Source organism: Rhineura floridana, chromosome 15, assembly GCF_030035675.1.
Source record: "Rhineura floridana isolate rRhiFlo1 chromosome 15, rRhiFlo1.hap2, whole genome shotgun sequence".
Taxonomy (NCBI): domain Eukaryota; kingdom Metazoa; phylum Chordata; class Lepidosauria; order Squamata; family Rhineuridae; genus Rhineura; species Rhineura floridana.
The window spans coordinates 24442247-24468333 of NC_084494.1; the positions used below are offsets into that span (position 1 = coordinate 24442247).

At 40.7% G+C, this 26087-nt stretch overlaps 1 protein-coding gene across 1 annotated transcript in view; it reads right to left on the reverse strand.

Annotated features, from left to right (window-relative positions):
* Positions 1-3531: 3531 nt before the first annotated feature.
* The window catches only part of RLF (RLF zinc finger), a 34082-nt gene continuing 11526 nt past the window's right edge, over positions 3532-26087 (reverse strand). Inside the window, exons 3-8 of the mRNA XM_061597987.1 lie at positions 25393-25474; positions 23584-23716; positions 20668-20870; positions 16606-16742; positions 14367-14508; positions 3532-11456 (exon numbers count right to left, since the gene is read on the reverse strand). Coding sequence (XP_061453971.1) covers positions 6705-11456; positions 14367-14508; positions 16606-16742; positions 20668-20870; positions 23584-23716; positions 25393-25474 — 5449 coding nt within the window. The 3' untranslated portion in view covers positions 3532-6704. The remainder of the gene's footprint in view (positions 11457-14366; positions 14509-16605; positions 16743-20667; positions 20871-23583; positions 23717-25392; positions 25475-26087) is intronic.

Sequence of the window (26087 nt, forward strand, 5' to 3'; positions counted from 1 at the left end):
ACTAACACAGGCTCTTCTATTAGGAGCAGCAGGCAGAATGAAGCAAAGCCAATACAGTGGAGCATGCTGGTGGTACAAGGGATTCCCCACACACACACTTTTGGCATCGGTTCTGCATCTTTTAATGTTTAGTCCTTTTTTAATCTGGTGTTTTTCTCCAACGTCGCCTCTTTCTTCAGTATCGATATGCATTCTCACACTACATTTTTATACTCTTGTAGACCCTCCCACACAAAATACGCACAACTACATAACCATCAAAGAACACACATATTTATAAATCCCACACTCTGGGTTGTATCCAGCTAAATGACTGCACATGTTCAACAACTTTTACAAGCACAACAGACATTCTTCCCCACCACCCAAGCAGATTTGGGGCGTGCGCAGGAGGAGAACAGGAAGTTTCATTCTGTGTGTTCAGTGATTGTTGGATGCAACTTGCACCTTCAAGGGTCATCCCCATGTAAAAAGCACACAGTGCAGCCTGCCAAACAGCTATTTGAGATTGAGGTGGTTTCAGAAGCAGTGGTAGGAGAGACTGGCCAACCTGCGGTGAGCTACATTAATTTTATATTCCATCCTTCCTCAAACATGGAGCACAGCAGTGTGCATCTTATAAAAATGCATAAGATACCATAATCAAAAAGAACTTTGAAACCTACAAACAGGAATAAGATACAGTAAGCAATCTCTTGTGTTTCAGAGGAACTCTTGGGGAACAGACCATAACTGTGGTTGAGCACATACTTTTGCATGCAGATGGTCCCAGTTTCAATCCCTGGCATCTGCAGTTTAAAAGAATCAGGTAGCCTATGATGGGCAAGTGTAATATGCTAGACATTTGCTGCCAATCCAAGCAGGCAATACTGGATAAACAAATAGTCTGAACTAGTATAAGGCAGCTTCCTGCGTATTCAGCAAGTAAACAAGTTATTGGAATTTATCTTATGCCAACCATTATTTTTTATAGCAGTGATGGCAGGGCTGTTTGAGTAGATTGGTAGCCTACTGTAGTTAGTTTTTTATTTACTTTCAGCACAGAAATGCTTTTAGTGCAACCACTTTGGGATTAACCCAGAATCCTGAAAAACATGCTATAGTTTTTTCAACCCCAAGCTGAATTCCAATGTATCTCAGGGTAGTAAAGGGTCACGTGCACTGTGCCAGGAGGAGGACACTGAAAACTACTTCTCTGAATCAATTGTTTGAAAAAGTCATAGGGCATTTTTTATCTCACCTAACATTAACGTAATTCCCCCCCATAGCCCTCTCCCTTCCAAAAGGATCAACAGATTTCTTAGGAGTTTTGTCTAAGGCTCTTTTTTTGGTTGGGGTGGGTGGGAAAAGATGTTGTCCCAGTGTGCAGCAGTTGTGAAAAAGGTAAACTCCAAGCCAGGGATCACTAGGAAAGGAACTGAAAATAAAACTGCAGATATGCCATTATACAAATCCATGGTGCAATCGTATTTGGAATACTGTGCACAGTTCTGGTTGTCTCACCTCAAAACAGATAGTGCAGAGTTGGAAAAGGTCCAGAAAAGGGCAACCAAAATGATCAAGAGGATAAAACAACTCCTCTATGAGGAAAGGTTGCAGCATTTGGGGCTTTTTAGTTTAGAGAAAAGGCGAGTAAGAGGTGACATGATACAAGTGTGTAAAATTATGCTTGGCATGAGAATGTGGATAGAGGAAAATTTTTCTCCCTCTTTTATAACACTAAAACTCATAGACATCCAATGAAGCTAAATCCCAGAAGATTCAGGACAGACGAAGTACTTCATGCAGTGCATAGTTATATGGAACTCGCTCCCACAGGAGGCAGTGATGGTCACCAGCTTGGACAGCTTTAAGATTAGACAAATTCAGGGAGGGTAAGGCTATCAAAGGCTACTAGCCATAATGGCTATGCTCTCTCTCTGGAGCCAGTATGCTTCTGAAAACCAGTTGCTGGAAACTGCAGGAGGGGAGAGCTTATGGGCTTCCCATGGATATTTGGTTGGCCACTATGAGAACAGGATGCTAGACTAGATGGGCCATTCGTCTGATCCAGCAGGCTCTTCTTAAGTTCTTAAAACTGGTTGGTCTCTTAAAGCTACATCACTGAACCCTATTTTGTTGGTTGAGACAAAAAAGCATTCCACATGTAAAATCAACAGGGATTTTTTTTTGTTCCATGTGGCCTTTGGGCACAGGAAGAGAACTGTAAATAAGTGGGTGAAATTTGGGGACAGCGATTACTACAAATGAAGTGACAATGTGCTAGAAGAGGGGTTGGAAACTGGATCTAGTCCAATTCAACATTAGATCTTGTGAAGCATCGTGCATAGCACCCTGTACAGTGCGTTTTGCAAATTATCAGTTGACCATCAGAGCTTGCAAAGCCAGATATGTGGTAGTTTGCAAACAGCTTTGCATGCACCTTTCTAGAATGGCATGATGGGTTAAATGGGGAGGCTTGGCAGGCTTAACTGGGCCCACAGAGGAGTTCCTCCATTGCTGTCATAGGAGGACTATGTTGTGGGTTTGCTTCTGCATAAATTTTGCAACACAAAATGTTGTAGGGGAATAAAAGTTAGATGTCAAAGCCTGGGAGAATACATACACAAAGCATGAGACTCAGGCAGTTTGTTCTAAGGCTTACCCCCAGCACCTGTTCTTGGGCCAGAGCTCAGCCCTACAACATATGAACAGCAAGTGAAAGTCAGCCTGTGCAGATACAAAAGTGCATCTATCTCCCATGTACATAATTAGTGAGTTCCCATCATCATGGATTAGAACATGGATGGCTAACCTGTGAGCTTCCGTATGTTGCTGGACTCCAACTGCCACTAGCCCCAGTCATAGCCAATATTCAGAGATGATGGAAGTTGTAGTCCAGCAGTGGTTAGCCATCCCTGGATTAGGGAAACAACTCTGAACACAGACAGTGGACTTTGAGACCCATCATCATAATCTTTTAGAAAAAAGTCACCTTCACATTTTACAGCAAGAACTGGGAACTTGTGGCCCTACAGATGTTGTTGGACTCCCAATTCTCATGAGGTCTGACATCAGGCCATACTGGCTGGGGCTGATAGAAGCTGAAGTCCAACACCACCTGGAGGACCACAGGTTCCTCAACCCTCTTAAGAGTGCCACCTTCATGAAGGCTTAAGAAAATTCCAATCCAATCTATATTGATTCTAATAATTACAATTAACATTTCTGCTACCAAGGTAGATTCTAGATGACACAGCATGCCACAACAATAAATAAATCTTGTATCCCTGTACATTTTTCATCCATCCTAACTTTCTTAAAACATTTTTTTAGAATTCCTGGGTGAACTGAAGCTAGTGCTGTTAGTTCTTCAACTTAATTTGGCCTGTTTGCTCTAAAACATTACATCATGCAGGGGTGCGATTGATCTTCAGCACTGCTTCCTAAAAGCAGTGCTTCTAGAGAAGTTGTACAAAGTAAAACCACCAAAAGAATGCCAAAATGCCTAAACAGTGGTATAAAAATTTATTACAATTAAATGGGTATCATTTTAGGTAGTAGAAATTGAACCTAAGTGAAAAACTGAAGACAGTGCATGGATTTTGGCAAGTTACTACAGACAGGAATATACAGTAAGGCAAGAAGGATATTTTAAAGGCAGCTAAAGACAACCCCTTAAAAAATTAAAGCTGTATTATGTGTTGGCCACTTGTCAAAGAACCAGATAGACATTTAAGAGGACCTTCGAAGGATACCAGAACTTGTAAACCCACATTTAGCTACTCTACGTGTTAATGAAAATATTAGCTATCTATACCTTTTCAATTCACAGGGTATCTAATGTCCAATTTAGACATTCAGAAAAATGTTTTATACCAAGTGACAGAATATTAAGTAAGTCAGAAAAAATGTATGACATTCACACAGAATTGTTGAAGGAACAAAATTAACATTGATAGAAACTACTAAATGTTGTAACTTCTTAACCTTCACTGTATCAGAAGCCCTGGAAAGTAAACTGCTGCTTTCTGGTCCACCCTCGAAGTCCCTGAAATATTTCTTTCTTCTTCATACTATACATTCCCAGCATTAAATGCCTGTTAGAACAGGAAGTTGCTCTGGAGTGGCAAGAATTGTCTCTCAGTGAAAAGTTTGGGGTTTAGTCAACTGCATTTGTTAAGAATAATTTTTCCTAAAGTTAAACCAATTGTGAATCCTTTGGTGGAACTGGCAGAAACAGTAGTGTATAGTATGGCTCACATAGATTATTGGGGCCCCTGAATTATTCTTTCTGAATCAGGCAGGTCTCAGTTATGATGTACCCCAATTGCTCCTGTTAATAATTCAGATATCTTGTGTACAGATGCATGAAGAATCTCTTCCAGCCATACAAAGTAATGAAAAACAAAGAAAAGAGATGCAGCTTCATTGTTGGTTTTGGAAACCTATACTTAATACTGTATGCCTAGTTTTATACTTTATGATCTATGGTTAAATACAATATAAAGACAGATTCTGGAAACAGGAGGCCAAATACTGGGCAAAATGAAATAAGCTACTTAAATGCCCCAAACTACATAATGCTGTTACACTGTTAAAACTAGATGATTGGAAAGTAAAATTCACAGAAGATCCTTGTAAGCTGCTTCAACCATGCAAGCTTAGGGGAAAAATGCATGTCACACAGATAAATGTGGCAATCCTAAGATTTCAAAGGAGCACTCTTCAAAATTGCTACAATGTGTTCCTTACCAATTCCTATGAATCCCTGAAACAGAGAAGTCAACAAGATCTGTAAAGGCAGAATTGCTTCACAAATAATGATGTTGACACAGTGAACATCGACTTTCAGAAAGACGTTGATAAGCTTGCTTCGTTCCTCTCTAATATAGGCCAAAGTTATCATGAATGAGAGGGAAGTGTCTTTTTTGCTTAGCAACTGGTATGAGACACAAATCAGGAGCCAATAAGCCTCATAGGGGGCTGTACTTTTTAAACACTAGACGGAGATAAGCAAGGAACAGCTATCTCCATGATGCCCAACTGTGGACTTGCTAGAGCACATGACCTGGCGCTGTTCGATACAGAACAGATCAAGTGAACCTTTGGGTCTGATTTTCGAAAGCAATTCTTATATTCCCATAACATGCTGGCTAATTAGCAGTAAGAACACACTTTGTTACCCAATATTCTGTGCAGCCAGTTCATCCTTAGTGAGAAAATTATTCCAACTATGCTTATAACCCACTAGGCCTAACATAGCTACCATCCCACAAGCTGAACAGCTGACATCTGTCCAGACGTTCTGACCCCAACAAATTAAAAAGAAAATAGACAATTGGGAAAGAGATATTAAAGGTAGTAAGTGTCCCTTAACATAATCAATGGTGCAATTGCCACATTCCAGAAAAAGACAAAAGTATCATCCTAAGGAAAGGCTAGTGTAAGAAAACTGGAAGTCTCAATTCCTCAAGAGGGATATTAGATGTATATAAGCAATAATGCTTTTTTTTTTTACACAACTGAGGATAATTTTTTTCATTCTATGGAACAGCACTAACAAATGGTACATACACTGCACACCATTTTATGCATAGTATGCAACTGTGGTATAAAAACCTGTCACCCAATATAATGATGGCCAACTCCAAAGCACTCCTGAATCTTTACTGATCTATTGATAGAATTGTTAGCTGCTTGATATGGGGAGGGGAGAGAAGGAAAATCAAGAATACTTTAAAACAAACAGTTATATTGCTAGACATGAAATGAAGAATCAAAAGCACTCAGTACTTTGTTATGTTTTAGCACCCAAAACGAAGAGCCAAGAAAATGGCTGGATAAATAGGAATACTAGCCTATTTATCACAGTTCCCTTCCAAAAAACATATCTAAATGAAGGGTTTTTTACAATGTTCTTTCTGCCTATATTTGGTCTCTTTTTCCATATGGCTAGTTTAATGTCCCAACAACTGACAGGTTTCTTATATTTTCATCAAAAGATCGTAAGAACTAAGAATTTTCATGTCTTTAGCTAGCTGCTCATTTCCTTCTTGACATACCATTTAAAATTTACATTGACTCTTGTTAAGAGTTCTCCCATTTTCTCTTCGACAGGCTACCCTGATAAGTTTCCCCCAGTCAGACATAAACACACTGCCACATTGAAGTAATGTGCCAGGATCCAAAATTACTACACACCAACACTCAGGTCAAAATTTGTCTTAAGCCATGGACATCTGGCTGTACAGTCAACCAAAATGGGTGAAAAAATTCCTTTTTATTGAAACTCATAACTCAAAAAATATAAGATGCTGTAGTGTACAATATGTTACACAAAGCACCCTGAGGTGCACATTCAAGTCAAGTAAGAAGTTCCATCCTCCCTCCCTCCCCCCACCCTCCAAACCTTGGTACCCTAAGTACTTGTTCCATATACAATCATGCACATTTACTCTGCAAGAGGAAGCCCCCCCCTCAATATTCTGTTAATTAGCACCAAAATATCAGTTTTTTCTCTCTCAATTTAAAAGGGGAGCTATATTAATTCAGCCAATACTGTAGACAGATGTCATACATTCATGGAATTGAACAGCCTAATCTAACCTCAACAACATGTGCATTGAACCAAATCTGCATTCTTCCCCGTGTAGCAGTAGTGGAGGCAGTCTTCTATTTTCTTTTCTTTTTCTTTCTTTCTTTTTTAAATAAAACACAACAATTTATGAACTTCCCACACAAAGGTGATCTGTTTTTTTTGTTGGGAAAAAGTCTATGAGGGTCGTGGAGGCATTAGATCTTTCAAGAACAACTACTGGTCGCAAATAATGAAGCTGTTTTAAGGCATTGTCCCCACAGTTTGTTAATGCCTTGTCCAAAATGGCCCTCAAGTTTTCCAAAGAAGGGATCGAGGGAGAGTCTGTCGATAAGAGAGGCTGTATTCCTCTCAGCTGTCCATGAGCTTTGGAGCCACTGTTCTTCTTGGAGATAGCTGCCGTCGCTGGGACACTTTCACATGTAGCCCTGCCCTGCGTGACAGCTCTTTTCAAGTCTTTATCTTTTTGAGCCACCACATCCAATTCATATTGTTCAGCTGGCTCCCACTCATCTTCAAAATCATCGTCATCATCCTCGCGTTGCTCACTTTCCTGAATGAATTTTAGAAATGACGACTCAAACCCCATTGGTTTGAAGGACTTTATATCAAAGGGCTTGGGCACAGACTGCTTCGCCATTTTGTCTTTTGTAGAAGAAAGGGGAGGAGGTTTTTTAATGTTCTGTTGTGAAGAAGTGCGCTGCCAATCATTAGCATCTTTTTCTCTTGCTAACTGCGCACCTGGCCTCATGCAGTAAGAGATATTTTCTCTTCCATCACTTCCAGGCAAGTCTTCTGTTTTACACCGCGGTGACTCCATTAGACTACATTCTTCAAAACACCTGGTTTTGGGATTGTGGATATGTTTTAAAGTGCCTGTATGCAAAGAGACACCAGCCTCCTGAGTCTTGTCATTCTCACAAGAGCTGCCGTTTCTACTGATTTTATCACCATGATCGCAGTCCGAGTTTAGAACACGATGCCCTTCATCTTTGTGCTGATATGCAGGGTGAGCTGTAACCTCCTGTTTAAAGTCACTGTTTGCCTCTTTATTTGAACCTTGACTTTCTTCTAAACAGAGGTCATTTATCACAGTACCACATTCGACACATAACACAAGCTCCTCATACTGCTGTTCTATATAAATACTGGCCATCTGATGGGTGCGCTTATAATGTCTCACAATACTGCTTTCTAGTTTTACTACTGAGGGACACCCCTGAACCATGCAAGGGTACTGTGTCTGATTACAGTTGTCTCTGCACATCTGCAAGGCCTCCTCCCTTGTTCTGAAGTTATATAATAATTGCTTTCCTTTGCTTTTATTATTCTTTTCAGATTTTTCATTGATCTGTCTCTTTTTCTCACTCTCTTCATGCCCAGGACACCGACCTTCCAAGCAGCTTTGCTCCTGTTCATCTTTAAGATGGGCCTGTTTTTCTTTGGCAGCTTCCGAGACTCCATCGTAGTCACTGTGTCGAAAATATACATGCTGAGAATAGCGGCTGTATGTTGTGAAAACTCGGTTACAGCCATTAAGATCACAATGAATTTCAATCTCTTTATTTATTTCTTCTTCCTTAGCATGCTCCTCCATCAGGTGATGCTTCAATTTGTGGAAGGAATAAAATGCAGCAGGGCACTGAGGATGATGACAAGGAAATCTGACTGACTCTGTTTCAGAGAGCACTTTGGAATCCTCTACATGGTCAAGGCCATGAAAGTCACTGCAATGCTTAGCAAGCGATTTCGAACATAAGAAGCGCTTGCTACATGCCTTTTGTTTGCAAACAAATATTTTTTTACATTTGGCAAGTTCCCTCTTTGTTCTCGCTTTGTCTTTTTCTAGGCAGAGCTGCTCTTTGTTATACTGATGTACAGTTCTGTAGTGACGAATCAACCCTTTCTGATTAGTAAATGCAGAATTGCAATTTTTATGAATACAATGGAACGGCTTGTGGTATTTATGCAAAATGTAACATAAATTTCCTTTGGCAACTGTTCGTTTACTTCCCCTCCCTTCTTTTCCTTCTAGTCCTTTCCGGTGGCTTTCCAGAGCAGACAGTTTAGTCTGCCTCACAGTTCCACAACTTTCTGCTTCCTCACTAGACTCCACATCTGTTTCAGAACTAAGCTCTTCTTTCTTTGGATGACACTGCTGTTCTCCAGTGTGATTAGCTTGGTCATCAAGTTCTTCTGTATTGGCATAGAAATCAGATATTGAATCCATGGTGTCATTCAGTATATCCTCAGCACACTCATCCATATCCTCAAAACTTTCATTCGCAAGTAATTTCTGAGTTGCCGTCATATTGCCAAGCTTATGCTTGTTTCTATAATGGACTCTAAGATGCGTTTTTCTTGTAAATGATCTTTGGCAAATATGACACTTAAAAGGGGAATACCGATGTTGAAACATGTTCAACTGAAGCACCATCTCCTTTGAATAATTGTGTTTTTTAACATAATGTGTCAACAATGCTTCTCGGGTCACAAATTCACATGTACAACCTTGACGTTCACAGAAAAATGGCTTCGCTGCCAACTGGGTAAGATATTGTTTTGGTAGTTTGCCTCGCTGCTCTTCAGGGAAATGGTCTGAGGTAGATTCATCTTCAGAGTTGGGGCACTGTGACAACCTGGAAGAATTACCAATATGACTGCTAGAATTTTTTAAACTTAAATGCTTCAAGCCCAATAGAAGTTCCAACATAGCATCTTCTGTACTTGACATTTTAGAAGATTCAAAAAAAGAAGTTTCTGGGGAAGAGGGACAAAGTTCTTCCTTTAAATAGCTTTTGCTATTAGAACTTATATTACAACCTATAATGCCTGGAGAATCTGCATTTCTACATGAATGATGTATGAGCTCTGGGCTAATCTCTCCAGTGGTACTGTGACTTTCACTGAACTGATTAATATCTTTAGTCTTCAGGCCCAGCTTCCTTCTAGGTTTGAAATGGTATGGATGAGCCCTTCGAAGATGCTTTTGCATACCCTTTGAATTTTTGTACGTTGATCCACAGCCTTCAAAGCCACAGGTAAATCTTTTCCCATCAAAGTAAACAGCCACATTTGAATACCGCTCTTTCAAATTGGATGGAAGGAAGACTTTCTCATGAGTTAACAAACTTCCAGGACTTGCCTGGCCACAGTCTAATGCTTCAGTCAATGAAGTTGCCTGCGTCTCATTGGCTAGGGATGCAATATTGCTTCCAAAACTGCCATTACTTTTGCCATCCACCTCTCCATCAGAGAGAGGTTCTTCTTTAACTTGCAGGATATTCTCTGAATTTGGAGGCTCTTGCTTAATTTGCAGGATTCCCTCTGAATCTGTCAATCCTGAAGGCAAATTAAGACTCTCATGAACACAGGAAGTGTCTTTTTGTTCAAACACCTCCAGATCTGAAAGGCAAGCAAGACTGTCTCCAGAAACATTCTCCTCATGCTTGATCAGTGTTTCCTTCATTTCACCATTTGAGATATGCATTGACAGGTGATTTGCAAACTCAGTTTTGGAATAGTAGAACTTTTTACAGCCATGAAAGTTACATGTATAAGATGCATCCCTAAAATGCTGGGCTTCATGGTGGTAGAGCTGTCCCAGGTCACTGAAAACAATGTTACAGCCACTGAGCTCACATTTATAACGCAGATCATCATGTTGCTGCTTGTGATGGAGAAGCTCATTCACTGATCCAAACCTAGCATAGCAGCCCACAGACACACACATGAAAGGTTGAGGACCATTGTGTATTTGTTCATGCTCCCGTAGATGGAATGCTGACATGAAATGCCGCCTGCAGTACGAACACTTCTCACGCCTGTTTTTCATGTCTAAGTAGTGCATTGCATTTTCATCATTGTTTTGGTGTTCAGCTTTCAAATGAACACTTAAGTACTTGAACTGTTTAAACACTCTGGAGCAATCTGTGCCTGGGCATGGGTACAGGTCTCTGTCTTGCAGATGGCAGTCTTCTAGCTTGCTAAACGTGATGTAATCCTGTGTGTCACTTCTGGCTTTTTCACACTGCATTATTTTGAGTGGCTGAGTTCCTTCAAGTGTTACAGAAGCAATTCTGGCTAAGCTGCTCTTAGTCAACCTCTCTTTCTTCAACAGCAGCTTCTTCTTTGCACGGTATTTTCTACTAGGAGGCATTTTGACATGCTCCATTACATGCGTCACAAAGATCTCCTTCCTCTTGAATTTTTTTATACACACTGGGCATGTAAAAATTCCATCTTCCATATGCATCTTAGAATGGTGGAGTATTCTGGCCTCTATACATTCCCTTTTACAAATGACACAGAAAAATTTATACTGAAGCCATCTCTGGTACCTTTCCGAGGAACCAATTGGCTTTTTGACTCTCACTCTCTCCTTAGGCTGATTTAGTATATCATGACCTTCAAAATTATTATCTTCGCAATCGCTTAGGAGGCCATCTAGCAGTTCGGTTTCATGGAATGACATCTCATTGCAACTCAGATCATCCTCAGACTCAGAAACTTCCTTTCCCAACAATTTGAGACAGTGTCGCTTCAAAGTTTTCCAATCCCAAAATTCTGGATCAAATGGCCAATATGCCTTTAAGGCCAACAGGAGTTCACAACGTAGTGAGTTTGGAACAGCTGCATTTTCTTCATCGAATTTTTGATCAGGTTGCAGGTAGAGCTCTTCTAGTAGGCTGTATCTCTCCTCACTTGGTTCAAGTAAGTATTCAGTGAGCTGGCATGCTCTTCTAACTTCAAGGTCTTCCGGAAGAAGGCATGCAATTGTTTTGCATACAGAAGTCTTCATGTCATCATTTTCATTTGATCTTAGCTGCAAGGCTCTCACACATAATAAAACGGACACAGCAAGGCCTGCTTCTTCTGCCTGTAGGAAAAAAGAGAATGTAAGTTAGATGTCAATTTTCCTCCCTAGAAACATCTCTTAAAGACAACAGAAAAACAACTGCGAAACTAGTCAAGATATCTGGAGGAGTTAAGGTTCAAGTTGCTATTTCTTCAGATTTCTGGATGTTTTAATTAAGAAGTAATTCCTGGATTATACATACTCTTATTTCTTTCAACTGACTTTTTTCCAAATGCATGCCATGATTTACTTCCGTTTAATTAAAAAGGGCACCTGTTACATTTGTTATTTAATTCTGCTCGTGGGAGCACACATTATCCTTACAGTAACTCTGTAAGGTAGATCAGGCTGAGAGATAATGACTGACCCCAAAGTCACCAATTAAGTGGCAGGGATAAGTAGCAATTTCAACTTGGGTCTCTGTAGTCCTCATCTAACATTCTAACCATTATAGCACACTAGCTATGTTTTTTGTATTCCCATTCATTTTGACAGGTAGGCTATGCATTTCACCATACACATGTAAATGGTTAATACCACAGGAATACCCTAAGCATACAGAGTCCCTTTAATTCCTAACTCACCATTAACATATTAGAAAAGAGGTAATAAGTGTTATAAACCATCACCCAAACCCACTTTGGTAGATTCCCAGGCAACTAGAATCTACCGGTGTCAGACCAAATCAAGTAGCGAGATTTGTTGTTCCTATATTGCAAATCACGAGTTATCCTGCACATAAATGTGAGGTAGAATGAAACTAGTCATTGCATGGCTAGATGATACAGATGGACTAATAAGAGATGGTCAAAGCCTTTGCCGACGTGGCCCTCCAGATGTTTGGGATCACAGTTTTATTTTATTTATTTATTTATTTATTAAATTATTTATTATTGCCAGGGCGGCAAACAGAAGTGCTAAAAACACATCAAAACATCATAAAAACAGACCTTAAAATACACCAAAACAACTTTAAAAATATGTTTTAGAAAAACTTTTAAAACATCTTTTTAAAAGGGTTAAAAAACATATTGTTTTAAAAAAATAAACATATTAAAAAGCAATTCCAACACAGACACAGACTGGGATACGTCTCAACTTAAAAGGCTTGTTGAAAGAGGAACGTCTTCAAAAGGCGCCGAAAAGATAAGAGATGGCACCTGCCTAATATTTAAAGAGAGGGAATTCCACAGGGTAGGTGCCACCACACTAAAGGTCTGTTTCCTATGTTGTACGGAACAGACCTCCTGATAAGATGGTATCTGCAGGAAGCCCTCACCCTCAGAGCGCAGTGATCGACTGGGTATGTAAGGGGTAAGTGTCTTTCAGACATCCTGGTCCCGAGCTGTACAGGGCTTTGTACACCAAGACTAGAACCTTGAACTTGGCCCGGTAGCAAATGGGCAGCCACAGTGCAATTCTTTCAGCAGTGAGGTTACATGTTGAGGATACCCTGCCCCAGTGAGCAGTCTCGTTGCCGCATTTTGCACCAGCCGCAGCTTCCGGACAAAACTCAAGGGCAGCCCCACATAGAGTGCATTACAGTAATCAAGCTGGAGGTTACCAGTGTGTGGACAACAGTGGTCAGGCTATCCAGGACCAGAAACAGCTGCAGCTGTCTTACCAGCTGAAGCTGGTAAAAGGCACTCCTAGCCACAGAGGTCACCTGGGCCTCTAGCAACAAAGATGGATCCAGGAGCACCCCAGACTATGGACCTACTCTTTCAGCCGCTGAGAGATCAAGTAAGAGTAACAGGGTCACACTCCCGCGTCCTTCTCCCAATAAAGGGCATCCATCAGGGCAACCAAGGCTGATTCAGTCTCATAACCAGGCCTGAACCCAGACTGGGCTGGGTCAAGATAATGTGTTTCATCCAACAGTACTTGCAACTGCTGCACCACAACAGTTCCCATCCGCCCTAGCCAGCTTCTTCTTGAATAGCTTCAAGCATAAAAGTCACTTTATAGCAGGCAATACACTCAATTTTTTGAAAGAAATTCCCCCGTTTTTAGGAACAAGATACACTTAGAAATCTAAATTTTAAGGCAGCTCGTTTAAAGTTTGAAATCAGCATCAAATCCAGATATCTACTTCCAAATTATCTTCTGTTGCAAAATGAATGGCAAGGGAATTTCAGCTTCCCCACTTGTGTACTATTCCTTATCACTACCTATTTCAATTCATACATTTTTGCTACTGAATTAATTCATCATTTTAGACAGAGGCACTACAGAAACTTGAGGAGTGCTGCAAAACAGTGAAACTCGGAGTAAAAGCCGAGTTGCGTCTACTATGCTCCATGGTCATCTAAGAACTAGAATAGGAGGCCTTGAGAGATAGGAAGTTGCACTATGCAAGTACTCCTTATCTATGACAGACGCAAAGGCAGCCTGGAGCAGTGGGAACTCAAATAGGGAGGAGACAGAAATGGTAGGAGATGTACTTGGCTGAAGGTAGGAGTAAAAAAGAACAAACGAGCAAGTGAGAAGTCCAGAGATCCATCTTGAGCTGCAGCTGAAAAGTTCAGGTGTTCAATTTTTCATGTGCTCAGCCATCAGTCTTTCTCAGTAAGGACATATTTAGGGTAACCAACAACAGGATGCACCAAAAAGTTACTGTATTTTTGTACATGTAGAAAGTAGACTTGTTAATCCTGTGCTACATTTTCTCCATCCAAAAATTTGGATAACAATACAGTAGGGCCCCGCTTACTGGTGCTTCGCTTTCTGGCGTTCCGCTAATGCGGCGGCAGGAAATTCCCTGTTTTAAAGCCAGTTTTGTGCTTTTGCGGCATTTTTGCACGATGCACCCCATTATACTCAATGGGTTCCGCTTTACGACGATTTCCACTTTATGGCGGCAGTCCGGAACGGAACCTGCTGTATAAGTGGGGCCCGCCTGTAATAGTCAAACCACAAACAGGCACTTACTTCAGCTTGTATAACTCTTATCAGGAAGAACAAGTGCTGCAACGTCCTAGCAATGATGCCAAACTGCCGACAGCGCTCCAGAAAGGAATCTAAAGAGGAGTCAATTCTTCTTTGCAATTTGCTCCAAAATAAAGTCAGTTCCCTACAGAGAAAATTGGGGGAAATGGTTAGTTCGACAAGAGGCCTGGTTCTTACATCACTTTACGCCACAGTTAAACTTAACTGTGCTTTAAAGGTGAATGTAAAATGGTGACCGCTTTGATCCTCCCCTGCTGCTGCACTACCAGGAGCCAGTCTCTCTCAAAACAAATCATGAGATGTGACCAAGATTAGTTCTTGGTTTACCATTCATCCTTGGAAGGAGACAAGCCACAAGTCTGAGGTTTGGGTGTAATTTAAGCCAAACCATGGCTTAGCTCCTGTAGAAGCAGGGAAAGGAGTGAAGTGGCCACAATTTTCTCCCCATGTACCAGTATGCTCACCATTAAGCTACAGTTAAGCTTAACTTAAAGTGACATGCAAACAAGGCCAGTGACAATGCAAGAGAATTCAGATGGCTAAGCTATAAAATGTCATAAACAGTGTCCAATAACATAGCATGCAGTAGTCATTTTGTAGAATTTCCAGGCCTCCACAATACTAAATGACACAGAAAGCAGTCAAATAATGTACAATATTGATTAAGGGTATTGGGCCTTTAATCTACCATACTGAGCTATTGGAAAAGGTAGAAAAGATTTTGCTAAGGAGCATAACTTTGGACATGAATGTGAAGCTGCTTCTGCCAGCAGAACAAAAGGAATGGGGAAGGGGAAATCAAATCAGTAGTGGTAATACTGAGAAACCTAAGACTTGAGACAAGACAAAGGGAAAGATCAGCTTAAAAGGTACGTCAAGAGTAATTTATTTAGCATAGCCATACAACTAAGTTACTCTTGGTGCACTTCTGAGGTCTCATCTCCTTTTGCCTTTGTAAGGGTGCCTTCTCTCCCCTGCCCCTGCATCCAGATCAGGTTTGACCTGATATGAGGGCACATTCATTGATCAGAAACAACCCTCTCTTGAGGCCTTATTTTCATTCCTCATCTCATTGTGCCCTATTTCAACTATATCATCTCCTGTTCTCTAGGAACATAGGAAGCTGCCTTATACTGTCAGACCAGTGGTCCATCTATAGCCAGGTGCCATCTACACTTACTGTCAGCAGCTGTCCAGGGCTTCAGGCAGGAGTCTCTCCCAGCCTTATCTGGAGATACCAAGGATTGAGCTTGGAACCTTCTGCATGCCAGGCAGATGCTCTACTACTGAGCAATGGCCCTTCCTCAAAAGCCCTTCCTCTACTCAGTCTACGCTTATTATTTATAACTACTCCTGTTTTCTTTTGTAATGTGCAATAACTGTAACATCCTTGTTAAGCACATTTCTGAGAATCAACATTCCTGACTGTCAGCCTATTCCTCAAAAGATGTTCATTTGGAGCATCAAGGTTAATTATTTGGGTCAAATCATATACTAAATTTAAAACACAGGATTACTTTAGGAATATATATTTCTATAGAGAATTGCATAGCAATTCGACTTTTTAGAAGTCATAGGCTACCTTCAGACAATCTTCCATAATATGGAGAATCGAAAGAAAGAAGAGTAGCAAGCCTTGCAAAGGAAGGAGATTATAGGTTTCTGCTTCTGACTAAGTGGCAAGCTGTGTTTTGGAATCTCAATCTGCAAACAAACTATGGTTTGCTGCTAAGCAGAAACGCCTAAGCTCCTTCCCATCTGATCTGAGGGAGAGGCGGCCAGTGTTCATCAACACACATTTTTGATCCTCTAAATTACAGTTTGGAGGATCACCTGAATGCCTGAAGTTCTATATGGCTAACTTTTTGTATTGATATTTTGATGATCTGATGATTTACATTTGTATGCTGGTCTTTGACCGTAATAAATTTTATTTATTCATTCATTCATTCATTATATGGCTAACTTTAGTTTGTTCAGTGACGTGGATTTTGCTAAGAGAGAATACTCTAGAAGTTCTTGAGAATTGGGAGAGATGTACTTGCAGTTGTAATGCCACACAAAATAGAGCGGATTCGGGATTTTTAAAAAAAGAAATGCATTTCATTCACACAGAAGGAAGCATTGCCATATCTTTTAGCATAAGCTACCTCGGGGCCTACGTAAGCCAGAAAACCAAATGCACACACATTTGAGAATAATATCTGGACATAGCACTTACCAAGAGCAGTACACATTTGCAGTTTGAAGCTGCTGAGTGAGGTATGTTGTACAAAGAATGAATGCAGTACTATCTTGACCTTCAGCTTCCAGATTACATATCATATCCAGGACCTCTTTGCAATCCACCTTTGCAATCTTTCAAAACAAAATGCAAATAATTATATTGTAAAAAGTTTCATTCAAGACCATGTTTCTCTGCATAAGCAAAGCTACTTTCAGGAGGTCTTCTCTATCCTGCTGCAATAAACAGAATGTGCCATTACACGTCGTGACCCTTGCTGGGAGGGGGTGGATGGATGAGGTCAAGAGGGAGGATGAGGACTTGGGCTGGGATGAACCACTCAGAGAAGGGCCAAGCATTGGAATAGACTTAGAGGGCATCCTGACCCCCATCCTTGACACTACAGCCCCCACAACTCTGGACAGCCCTGTGGGAGCTCAGACTGGCCTGTCAGATGCTTCTCAGCCAGGTGTACTCCCACTACCCATGCCTGAACTGACAGTTAGCAGCCCCCCTCCAATGGAAGACGGGAAACTGGCTGAGGCTTCACCTTCGCCCCGCGCTCGAAGACGCATGAGGAGGGAGATTCACCAGACTCAGCTAAGGCAGAGTCTCCCCTCACACATGCGCTCCCAGCCTACTTAAGTAGACTGGGGGGGGGGAAGCAGTTGCTGAGTCAACGTCTTAAGAGTTGCGAAGTCATGCTTAGTTAGTGCTAGAGAGATGCAGAGTACTTAGTAAGCATAATTAGTTACATGAGGCGCTCTGCACTGAATCTGTCTATTACTTTAATAAAAAGAAAAAACCCACAGTTGAGTCCAAATTCTTCAACTTCAGGCAGGACATTACAGTAGCTATGTTAAAGTCCATACTATGCAACAAAGACATACACTGGCCATTGTTATTCACTGTGCTACAAACACACAACTCAGAGCTATTCTTCACCTACACAGATCAGAATTGAAGCCACACATCTGCACTGTCAACCAAAGGAACAAGAACCAAAACCATAAAATCACCGGTTTTCAGAGTTACAGTTTTCAGGATTTCTTTGGAAGATTTGCATCAACACCAGCAGCACCCACACAAAACCACTGAACTCCAGATTCAAAGATCACCACCATATACACTATAGCAACCTTTATTTATTTGAACAGATTTATATATCCCATCTTTCTACCATTTGGGTCTCTAAAGTAGCTTACAAAAATATGCTTGCTTTATTGGCTAGAATTATACTGTTTTGTTTTTACTGGGTTGTTTATTAGGTAGTCTGTCTATCATTCACTCATTGTGGGGTGTTTAGCTGTTGTAAGCCACTCTGAATGGGATTACTCAGAAAAGCAACTTTAAAAAAATCAATCAATCAATCAATAAAAATGTTTGAATAAAGTGACTTTCCCTTTCAGCACAGACTGACTTCTACATGTACATCTTTTGTTACAGAACAAAAGAAGAGACTCCCTACACCCTATGGCTGATGTTTCTTCAAATTTATTATTTACAATATTTATACAACACGTTTCACCACAATAGCGGTCCCAAGGCTGTTTCCAGAACAATTTTTTTAAAGCATTTAAAAAATATCACACACATATAACAAAAAAAATCTAACGGGCAACAACATTAAGATCAGAGCTAATTTAACCAGATCCTCCAAAAGCCTGGGAGAACAAGCATGTTTTAATTTGGCAATTAAAGGTCATCAATGATATGGCCACCAATGCCTCCAGGGTAAGGGAGTTCCATACTTGGGGTACAATTATCTATCCTGCACCCCCACACAGTGAGCAACACTTGCCAGAACAATAATGAGAAAGCCCTTCGCTGCTGAACCTCCGAGTCTGGGTGGCCTGATATTGGGAGGGGTGCTCCCTCAAATACCTAGGGCCCAAGTTGTTCAGAGCATTATATATTAACACCAACATCTTAAATTGGACCCTGTGATGTACAGACAACCAGTGTAGATCCTCCATAATTGGTATGTAGCATCTCAAAGTGCCAGCCAATACAAAGTAGCAACATTTTGCAATAGCTGCAGTGTCCAGGTAGCCTTACACATAGTGCATTACAGAAATGAAGGCGAGAGGTTACCACTGCATGAAGGGCTGTGGTCAGGCTGGCTCAGACCAAGAACGGCTACAGCTGATGAACCAGCTAGAGTTGAAAATAGGCACTAGTTGTCAGCGGAGCCACTTGAGCCTGACAAAGATGGTTGTAAGTGCACACACAGACTACATGCATACTCCTTTAGGGGGAGTGCAACCCTAACCAGAATAGGCTGAACACCCATTTCCTAGACAAGAAAGCCACCTACTAACAGTGTCTGTCGTCAGGATTCAGCTTCAGTTTGCTGGCCTTCATCTAACCCATAACGACCTCCAGGCACTGGTTCAACACCAACACAGCTATATCTGGTTTAGATGGTATGAAGAAACCAAGCTGGGTTCTAGCTGGCCTGGCCTCAGCACCCGAGCAAAGAGTAAATTTTTCTAAAAGCACCCTGGCACACACCAAATCTGGGAGCAGAACAAATCATGTCCAGAACAGGAGGTTAAATATATTCCCTGCCAAAAGAGTCCTTCCCAGACAGCTAGCTTGATGGATAAGCCTTGTGGACAAACTAAGCCTGCAGAGGAGAGGACCATCTACCATGAATTGAGAAGTTCTAGACTTGCTGCAAAATATTTGGGGGGTGGTACCGATCCCCACATTTTAAAGAAACTTTACTTTCCTATGGGCTGTGTATGTACATTAACTACAAAGATGGTTTAGAGTGTGTCAAGTAAGGCTTATTTCCTATATATATGCACATGCACACACGCAAAACATCCTGCTACCCCAATCTGCTTGGAGGCTTGGCAAACATTGCAACTTGCCACTTGTTTCTCTCCTTGCAATCAGTTAAGTTGAGGCACTGCAATTAGTTTAAGTCCTTCTTAGATTTATGAGGAAGCGTATGTCTTCCTAAGATTTCCCTATAAGATTTCATTTGAGGTATCACTCTCCAAATGTATCTGAAACACAAAGTGTCAAAGGGAAAGATGGAGAAGCACAGCAAAGAAAAAAAAAGGATCTTTTTAATGTATATATTTATCTCCTAGTCCCAATTTCTGAAGCAGTAATACCATCCTATACATTCTTAACAGCCACATCCCTACGAAAGGAATTTTATGGAATAGCATGCACGCACGCACACGCACGGAGCCAGCTCTGTTGTTTTCACTGGGAATATCAGGGGACATACAAGTCCCAACCAGTTAACAAAAAGCAGAGGAAGAGGTGAGTGGAAGAGGGTGGGTCACTGAAAACTATCATGGGGCACTCTTGTCTTGAACCCGAGCAAGTTTTGTGGAGCTGATCAGAGAGATATAAAGGAGATCAAATTAAAGGCATAGGACACATACATTTGCAGAATAGCCTTCATGCCAATTTGCCAAAAGAAAAAAGAAAAACCAAAGGGGAAAAAAGTCATTCGAAGGTAAATGCAGGCTGCAGTCCTGGCCTTTTGCAAAGATTTCACAGAGGCCTGGTTATTGCAGCGACCATAATACTGGGGTTACTTTACTTAAAGTGACACACACAGAGCACTGGTGACATACATCACAATATAAGTATTCTCATCACTGAAGAGTTAAACCTCAGGACTTAAAGACAGAATGGGCTGAGGAGCTCTTGGCGAGGAGAGGTGCAGAAAAACAAGAGAATAGCTGTGATGAACGGTTACCATTCCCAAAAAACAGGGGAAGTAGCACTGCAACAAATTAACCCTGAGCTGGACATCTATTCACACATACCCCCTTGTTTCTGCTGAGACAAAGAGGAGAATACAGAACTCTCATCTTGCCCAAGACAGAATAGGATGGAAGCTAAGCTTCTCCTTCAACCCTTCTGCAGAGAAGGAAAAGAAACTATTCTTGACTCCCACTGGGATTACACAGTAGATTGGGAACCAAGTCTCCACTTCACCATGTTCTAGGATCTGGTACCAGGCATCTATTTGCACACTCCTAGAAGAATTTAACTGATAGATACAAGCCACAGAGATTGCCCACTCACCTCTTTGATAGATTCTTCAGTTGGAAGCATGGAACACAAGCATGTGATATAGGCTTGAAGAAAAGGCAATGCATCTGAAATTTCTGTGGATTCTTTACACAGTTTGGACAACGAAGCAGCTTGAGGAAGGCAGCTTGTCTTCATTAGATGTTTTATTCGCATTTGAAGAAAGACTGGTCCTTCTCGTTTAATCAGTTTATTAACTAAAAAAAGCAGAAAAGATTTTTGTACGCACAATTTATCACCAGAATCTAGGTCAAGCAGCAATATATGTTAGTGGTTGCCATCTAAGGGCCTATTTATATGGCCTATTGTCCTAAAATCCTTGAACTCACTTTAGAATCTAAACGATATATAAATCGGGGGGGGGAGGAGAGAGAGAAGAATAGGAACATAGGAAGCTGCCTTATAATGAGTCAGACCATTGGTCCATCCTGCTCAGTACTGTCTACACTGACTGGCAGCAGCTCTCCAGGATTTCAGGCTGGGTACATTCACAGCCCTACCTGGAGACTGAACCTGAGACTTTCTGCATGCAAACCAGATGCTCTATCATTGAGCTTCAGCCCTTCTCCCACAGAAAGGGGATGTTTCTTCCAAAACAGAAAAAAGTATTTAACTGAAAGGCAAAGACTCAAAACTAAACAAAGGACTCTCCTCTTATCTCACTTTTACCCCTAAGAAATGAAAACGGTTGCAAGCTATTTATGGTGGGTTTGAATTTGCACTTCCACAGAGAAATACTGTACCAGCGAATGACCAGATTATAAGCAAAGGTATGAGGCATAAAGACACTGGAATGTCTCAGCTTAAAATATTAATAAGATTATTTCAGGATAACATCATGAAAATCTAAAGGCTGGATCCAAAAGATGCTCTTTCACTAGGGAAAACATCACGGAAGAGCTGTTTTACAGCACAGTATGAGAAAACTGTCCCCAGACCTAGAAGTTCTTCCAACACAAGACTTTTTTTTTATATCCCACACTAGAGACTATCTGCTACTGCCTGTATTTTCCTTATTCAATATATTTCATGCTTCTATCCGATGAAATAGACCACAACATACAAAAGCTTATTCTGTAATAAAATGCATTAGTCACAAGACTCTGCATTTTTTTTTTTACAGTATAATGCCACCCAATAAATTGTAGAGCTGCATTGTGAGAAGCCTTCTGCTAGCTCTTGTGCAAGAGTTCATGGAACAGCTCAATACATTTTTCCTTCTGCTTCATGGTTCCTTGGACCCAAGCCTCAAATCTGATTGTATGAGCAATCCCGCAGCAAGTAACGATAGCCATGTAATAAAAGGGTAAGACCACAGCGTGGAGAAACAATGTCGAAGATGCCACTGCTCTGATTCACCTTCACACAATAGTATTACTTCAGTTTAAGAGCCACTCTTTTTCTTTACAGTTCCACCTCAGTGAATTAATGGTTGGCATCTGCAAACACCATCTGTTTACAACAGTCTCTGCCAACAAGAAGCCCACCAGATGTTTACAGTATCCCACTCAAAACACAAACTTCTACCCAGAGCTTGGAAAAGTTACTTTTCTGAACTACAACTCCTATCAGCCCCAGCCAGCATGGCCACTGGATTGGGCTGATGGGAGTTGTAGTAAAAAAAAAAAAAAAAAAACTTTTCCAAGCTCTGCTTCTACCACCTTCCCTATAATATATGCAGAAAGGAAAGGGTTGGGTCAGCATCTAGCAACACAGTATAAAGTATTCTTTGAGAGTAAAGAACATTCAGCCATTCTTCTTGAAGGGTCCAGCTGCAAGTCTTCCAAGAGAAATATGTGCCAAATATTTAAACCTGTGATACATAAGAAAGGCACTGATTATGCCACCTGGATCCTTTCATATGTTACTGCTGTGGTACAGGAGCTGCTTTTTCTTCATCCTATGCTGTTGTAGCAACATCTGAAAGGCCAGTATCACATGGGCAATGCTAATCAGGTAGGCCCTTCTCATCCTATTGCCACTCTTCTTTCCCAGCCTGATGGCTATCTAGTAGGAAAAGTCCACATGGTTCTAGCCTTTCCAACACCACTGCAGAGATATGGAATGGAAAATGCTCCCAGCACCACTATGGTAAGCTAATGAAAGGCCAATTTTGCAGAAAATTTTAACTGAGAGGTGCAACAAAAAGCAGTATCTTCGCCAATAAGTTTTCTGTTGGTGCAGAAGTAAGCAAGCTTTTGAGATACACAGAACTTTTAGCTGGGTATAATGGCAGGACAGGTTATTCTCAAATCTCACAAGCCAGTTCTGCCAGCAAAAAAGGGGTATGTGCCTTTAAGAGTAACAAGCAGACAGATTTAGGTTAAATCTTAAGAACACCTAGACTGTAAAAGTAATAAGCCCTCTAAAAAGAATACAGAATGTTCATCCCTGCAGCTTTTAAAAACTGGAGTTTCAAAAATGTTACATCGCCCCAAATTTTACCAAACCATTCTAAAATAGATGTGGCCTTACTTTTCTTCCAAGCTCTTGCCAACTTTATCGTTCTATCATGACCATAGCAAAGCTGATTACAGATGCCAAATATCATTAATCCCCCTACATAGCAAACAAATTAGTCACAAAAATAATGGCTGGTTACAATACCAATAACCAGAGGGAGGACCAAACTGTTGTAATGACCTAAAAACCATCCCAGTCCATCCCAACAGTCCCTGACATTCTAGAGAGATTGAGAATGCTTTAGTATCACCAAACTGATTTTACTACAATACAGGGAAACTCTAGTCTAGGCCTAACAACCTTTTTCACCGTACAAACTAGAGAAAGGTAAGATGGTGATTAAGGGAAAGATAAAAAAAATGAAAGAATTCTTTACTATTTATTTATTTATTATTTGACTTATATCCCGCCCTTCCTCTCATTTGAGGTAAAGTCTCAAGATCTTACCTTCTTCTGCTTCTACTGGTTGCTGTGATATAATCTTGAAAAGAACTGGATTTTTCCACACACCTTCCTTAGAAATGTCAGCCAGTATTTCAAGGCTGTTATCTTCAAATTCAAGTAAAGCATTATGGGAATCCTAGGTTGGATCAAGAAAAAAACTTACATTTCAGTTTGGGTTCACTATGTCTTATCTCAGTTTGCATAAACAGAGTTGTGGGACAGACAGATACTATGCTAGGCTTTATGAAAAAGGCTGCAGTGATATTGCATTTTTTCAGCATTTAATTACATAGACTATGTGTAATTAAGTCATACTCGGAGTAGAGACATTGAGATCAATAGGTCTACTCTGATCATTACAAATGGATCTCATTTTTTATATTAATCTTGAAACTAGAATTTTCCCCTAGAATTTTCACAAAAGTGATCAGCTTCTTGAGTGCTAGTGTCTACCATCACAGGGGGGAAAGGTACCACTCCCCTCGCAGCCACACCTCACTATCATGCATATCTTTGTTAATTTGTAATCCCCCACCTCACCCTCAGCAATACCAAGAGTATTTTAATCCATTTATATTGCAAAGTGCATAGAGTTGTATCCAATTAAATTCTATTCAGAGTAAAGGTAAAGGTGTCCCCGCACTTGTAGTGCGAGTCGTTTCCGACCCTTAGGGTGACGTCTTGCGACGTTTACTAGGCAGATCATATATATGGGGTGGGATTGACAGTTCCTTCCCCGGCCTTTCTTTACCCCCCAGCATATGCCAGGTACTCATTTTACCGACCACAGATGGATGGAAGGCTGAGTGGACCTTGACCCCTTTTACTGGAGATTCGACTTCCTCCTTCTGATGGAATCGAATTCCGGCCGTGAGCAGAGCTTTCGGCTGCGTTACCACCGCTTACCACTCTGCGCCACGGAGGATCTTCTATTCAGAGTAAACCCTTTGAAATTAATGGACTTACATTAGGGCTGTCTGTTGATTTCAATAGAACTACTCTGAGTAGGACTAGCTTTGGCTACAACACATAGCTTGAAAAAAGCAGGATATATAACAGAAAGCATCTTACAATTTGACAGGTTGAAATCACGCATACACATTTATGTAACAGATATTTCTTGATATAGTAGAGCAAGCAACCTGAAGTAACACAGACTACAGACTTGCTTCTAACAAAACATTAAGAATCCACAGCACGCATTGGGTAACCATCCATATCTCCTATGATTATCAATAAAATTAGTCATTTTTTCCTGAAAATGCCATCCTTTGTTTTCAGAGTATGATAAAGTAGGTTAATTTAGCCATTAAGCACAGTCCCATATTTTAATTGTACCATTCTTTAATTGAGGGTACAACTGCTGGTCTTCATTAGTTCTTTGAAGGCTATGCATTGCACATTCCCTCTTTAAAAAAATTCTCCCCACACATCTACTCCCATTATGCAAGACAGAAGATACTGGAGCTGGATTTGTGCTCCTGTATAGCACAGAAGAAGGGCACTCTTATCACACAAAAATCTGCAAAAGAATGCTTACAACTTCACTACATGTTAAGGGGGCTCTATGAAGAGCTGAAATTAATATATTGCATCCAGTTAAAAAATGTTTTTTCCCATTTCCAAGTCCTTGCATTCACTGTTTTTGAAAGGATTATGAAGCCAAATCTTTAAAATGGATTTTGTTCAAATCAAGAACTCCCCTGCCCACTCCTACACCAGCATCTTTCATTACAATTTGAAAAGAGATGATTTAAAGATGCTTATTGTTGAGACAAGACCCGCTGCAGAATAGAGATGAAAGATACTTGCCTGTATAGATTGAAACAATCTTAACAATGGTTCAGACTGCTCCTCACTTTCAGGCACAGAAAGCAGTAGTTCAAAACAGCTCCTGAAATTTTTTTTAAAAAGCCACAGAGGTAAGATTGTTAAGGCCACAATTTAGGAAGTAGCATTTCCTGGTGGGTCATTTTGTACTTCTGTTTATCACCTCTCCAGACCAAAAGAATGTGCAAACATACTAGAAAGATAGCAACAATCATGGTCAAGCAGCACAGCAACTAGCAGTTATGCTGCTTCCCACAAGAAGAACTCAAGACAGATCCACTGTAACAATATTTAGATATTGGTGCTATAGCACTACAGGGTTTTAAGGCTGCACTGACAGCTTATCCTTAATAGCATCTCTGATGTAAGAAAACCAATGCATAATAATGGTCACTTGCAACTTCATTCACATTTCCCAGGCCTCCCTGCTCTGGGAAACTGGAGCTTCTTGTTTGTGTCCTATACTCTGTGTAAGGGTACTGACCCTACAATTTATTTATTTATTTATTTAGTCCATTTATATTTAAATAAAACTCTAATTTCTTACAGCATTTCCTATAACTAGCCTGGGCTAGGGAAGGCAGCGGCGGGGAGCATTCCAGCCTCCTCTGTCTTTTTGTAAATATGGAGGGGGGGGAGGAATTCACCTTTGGTAACGATCTTCTATAACCCTATAT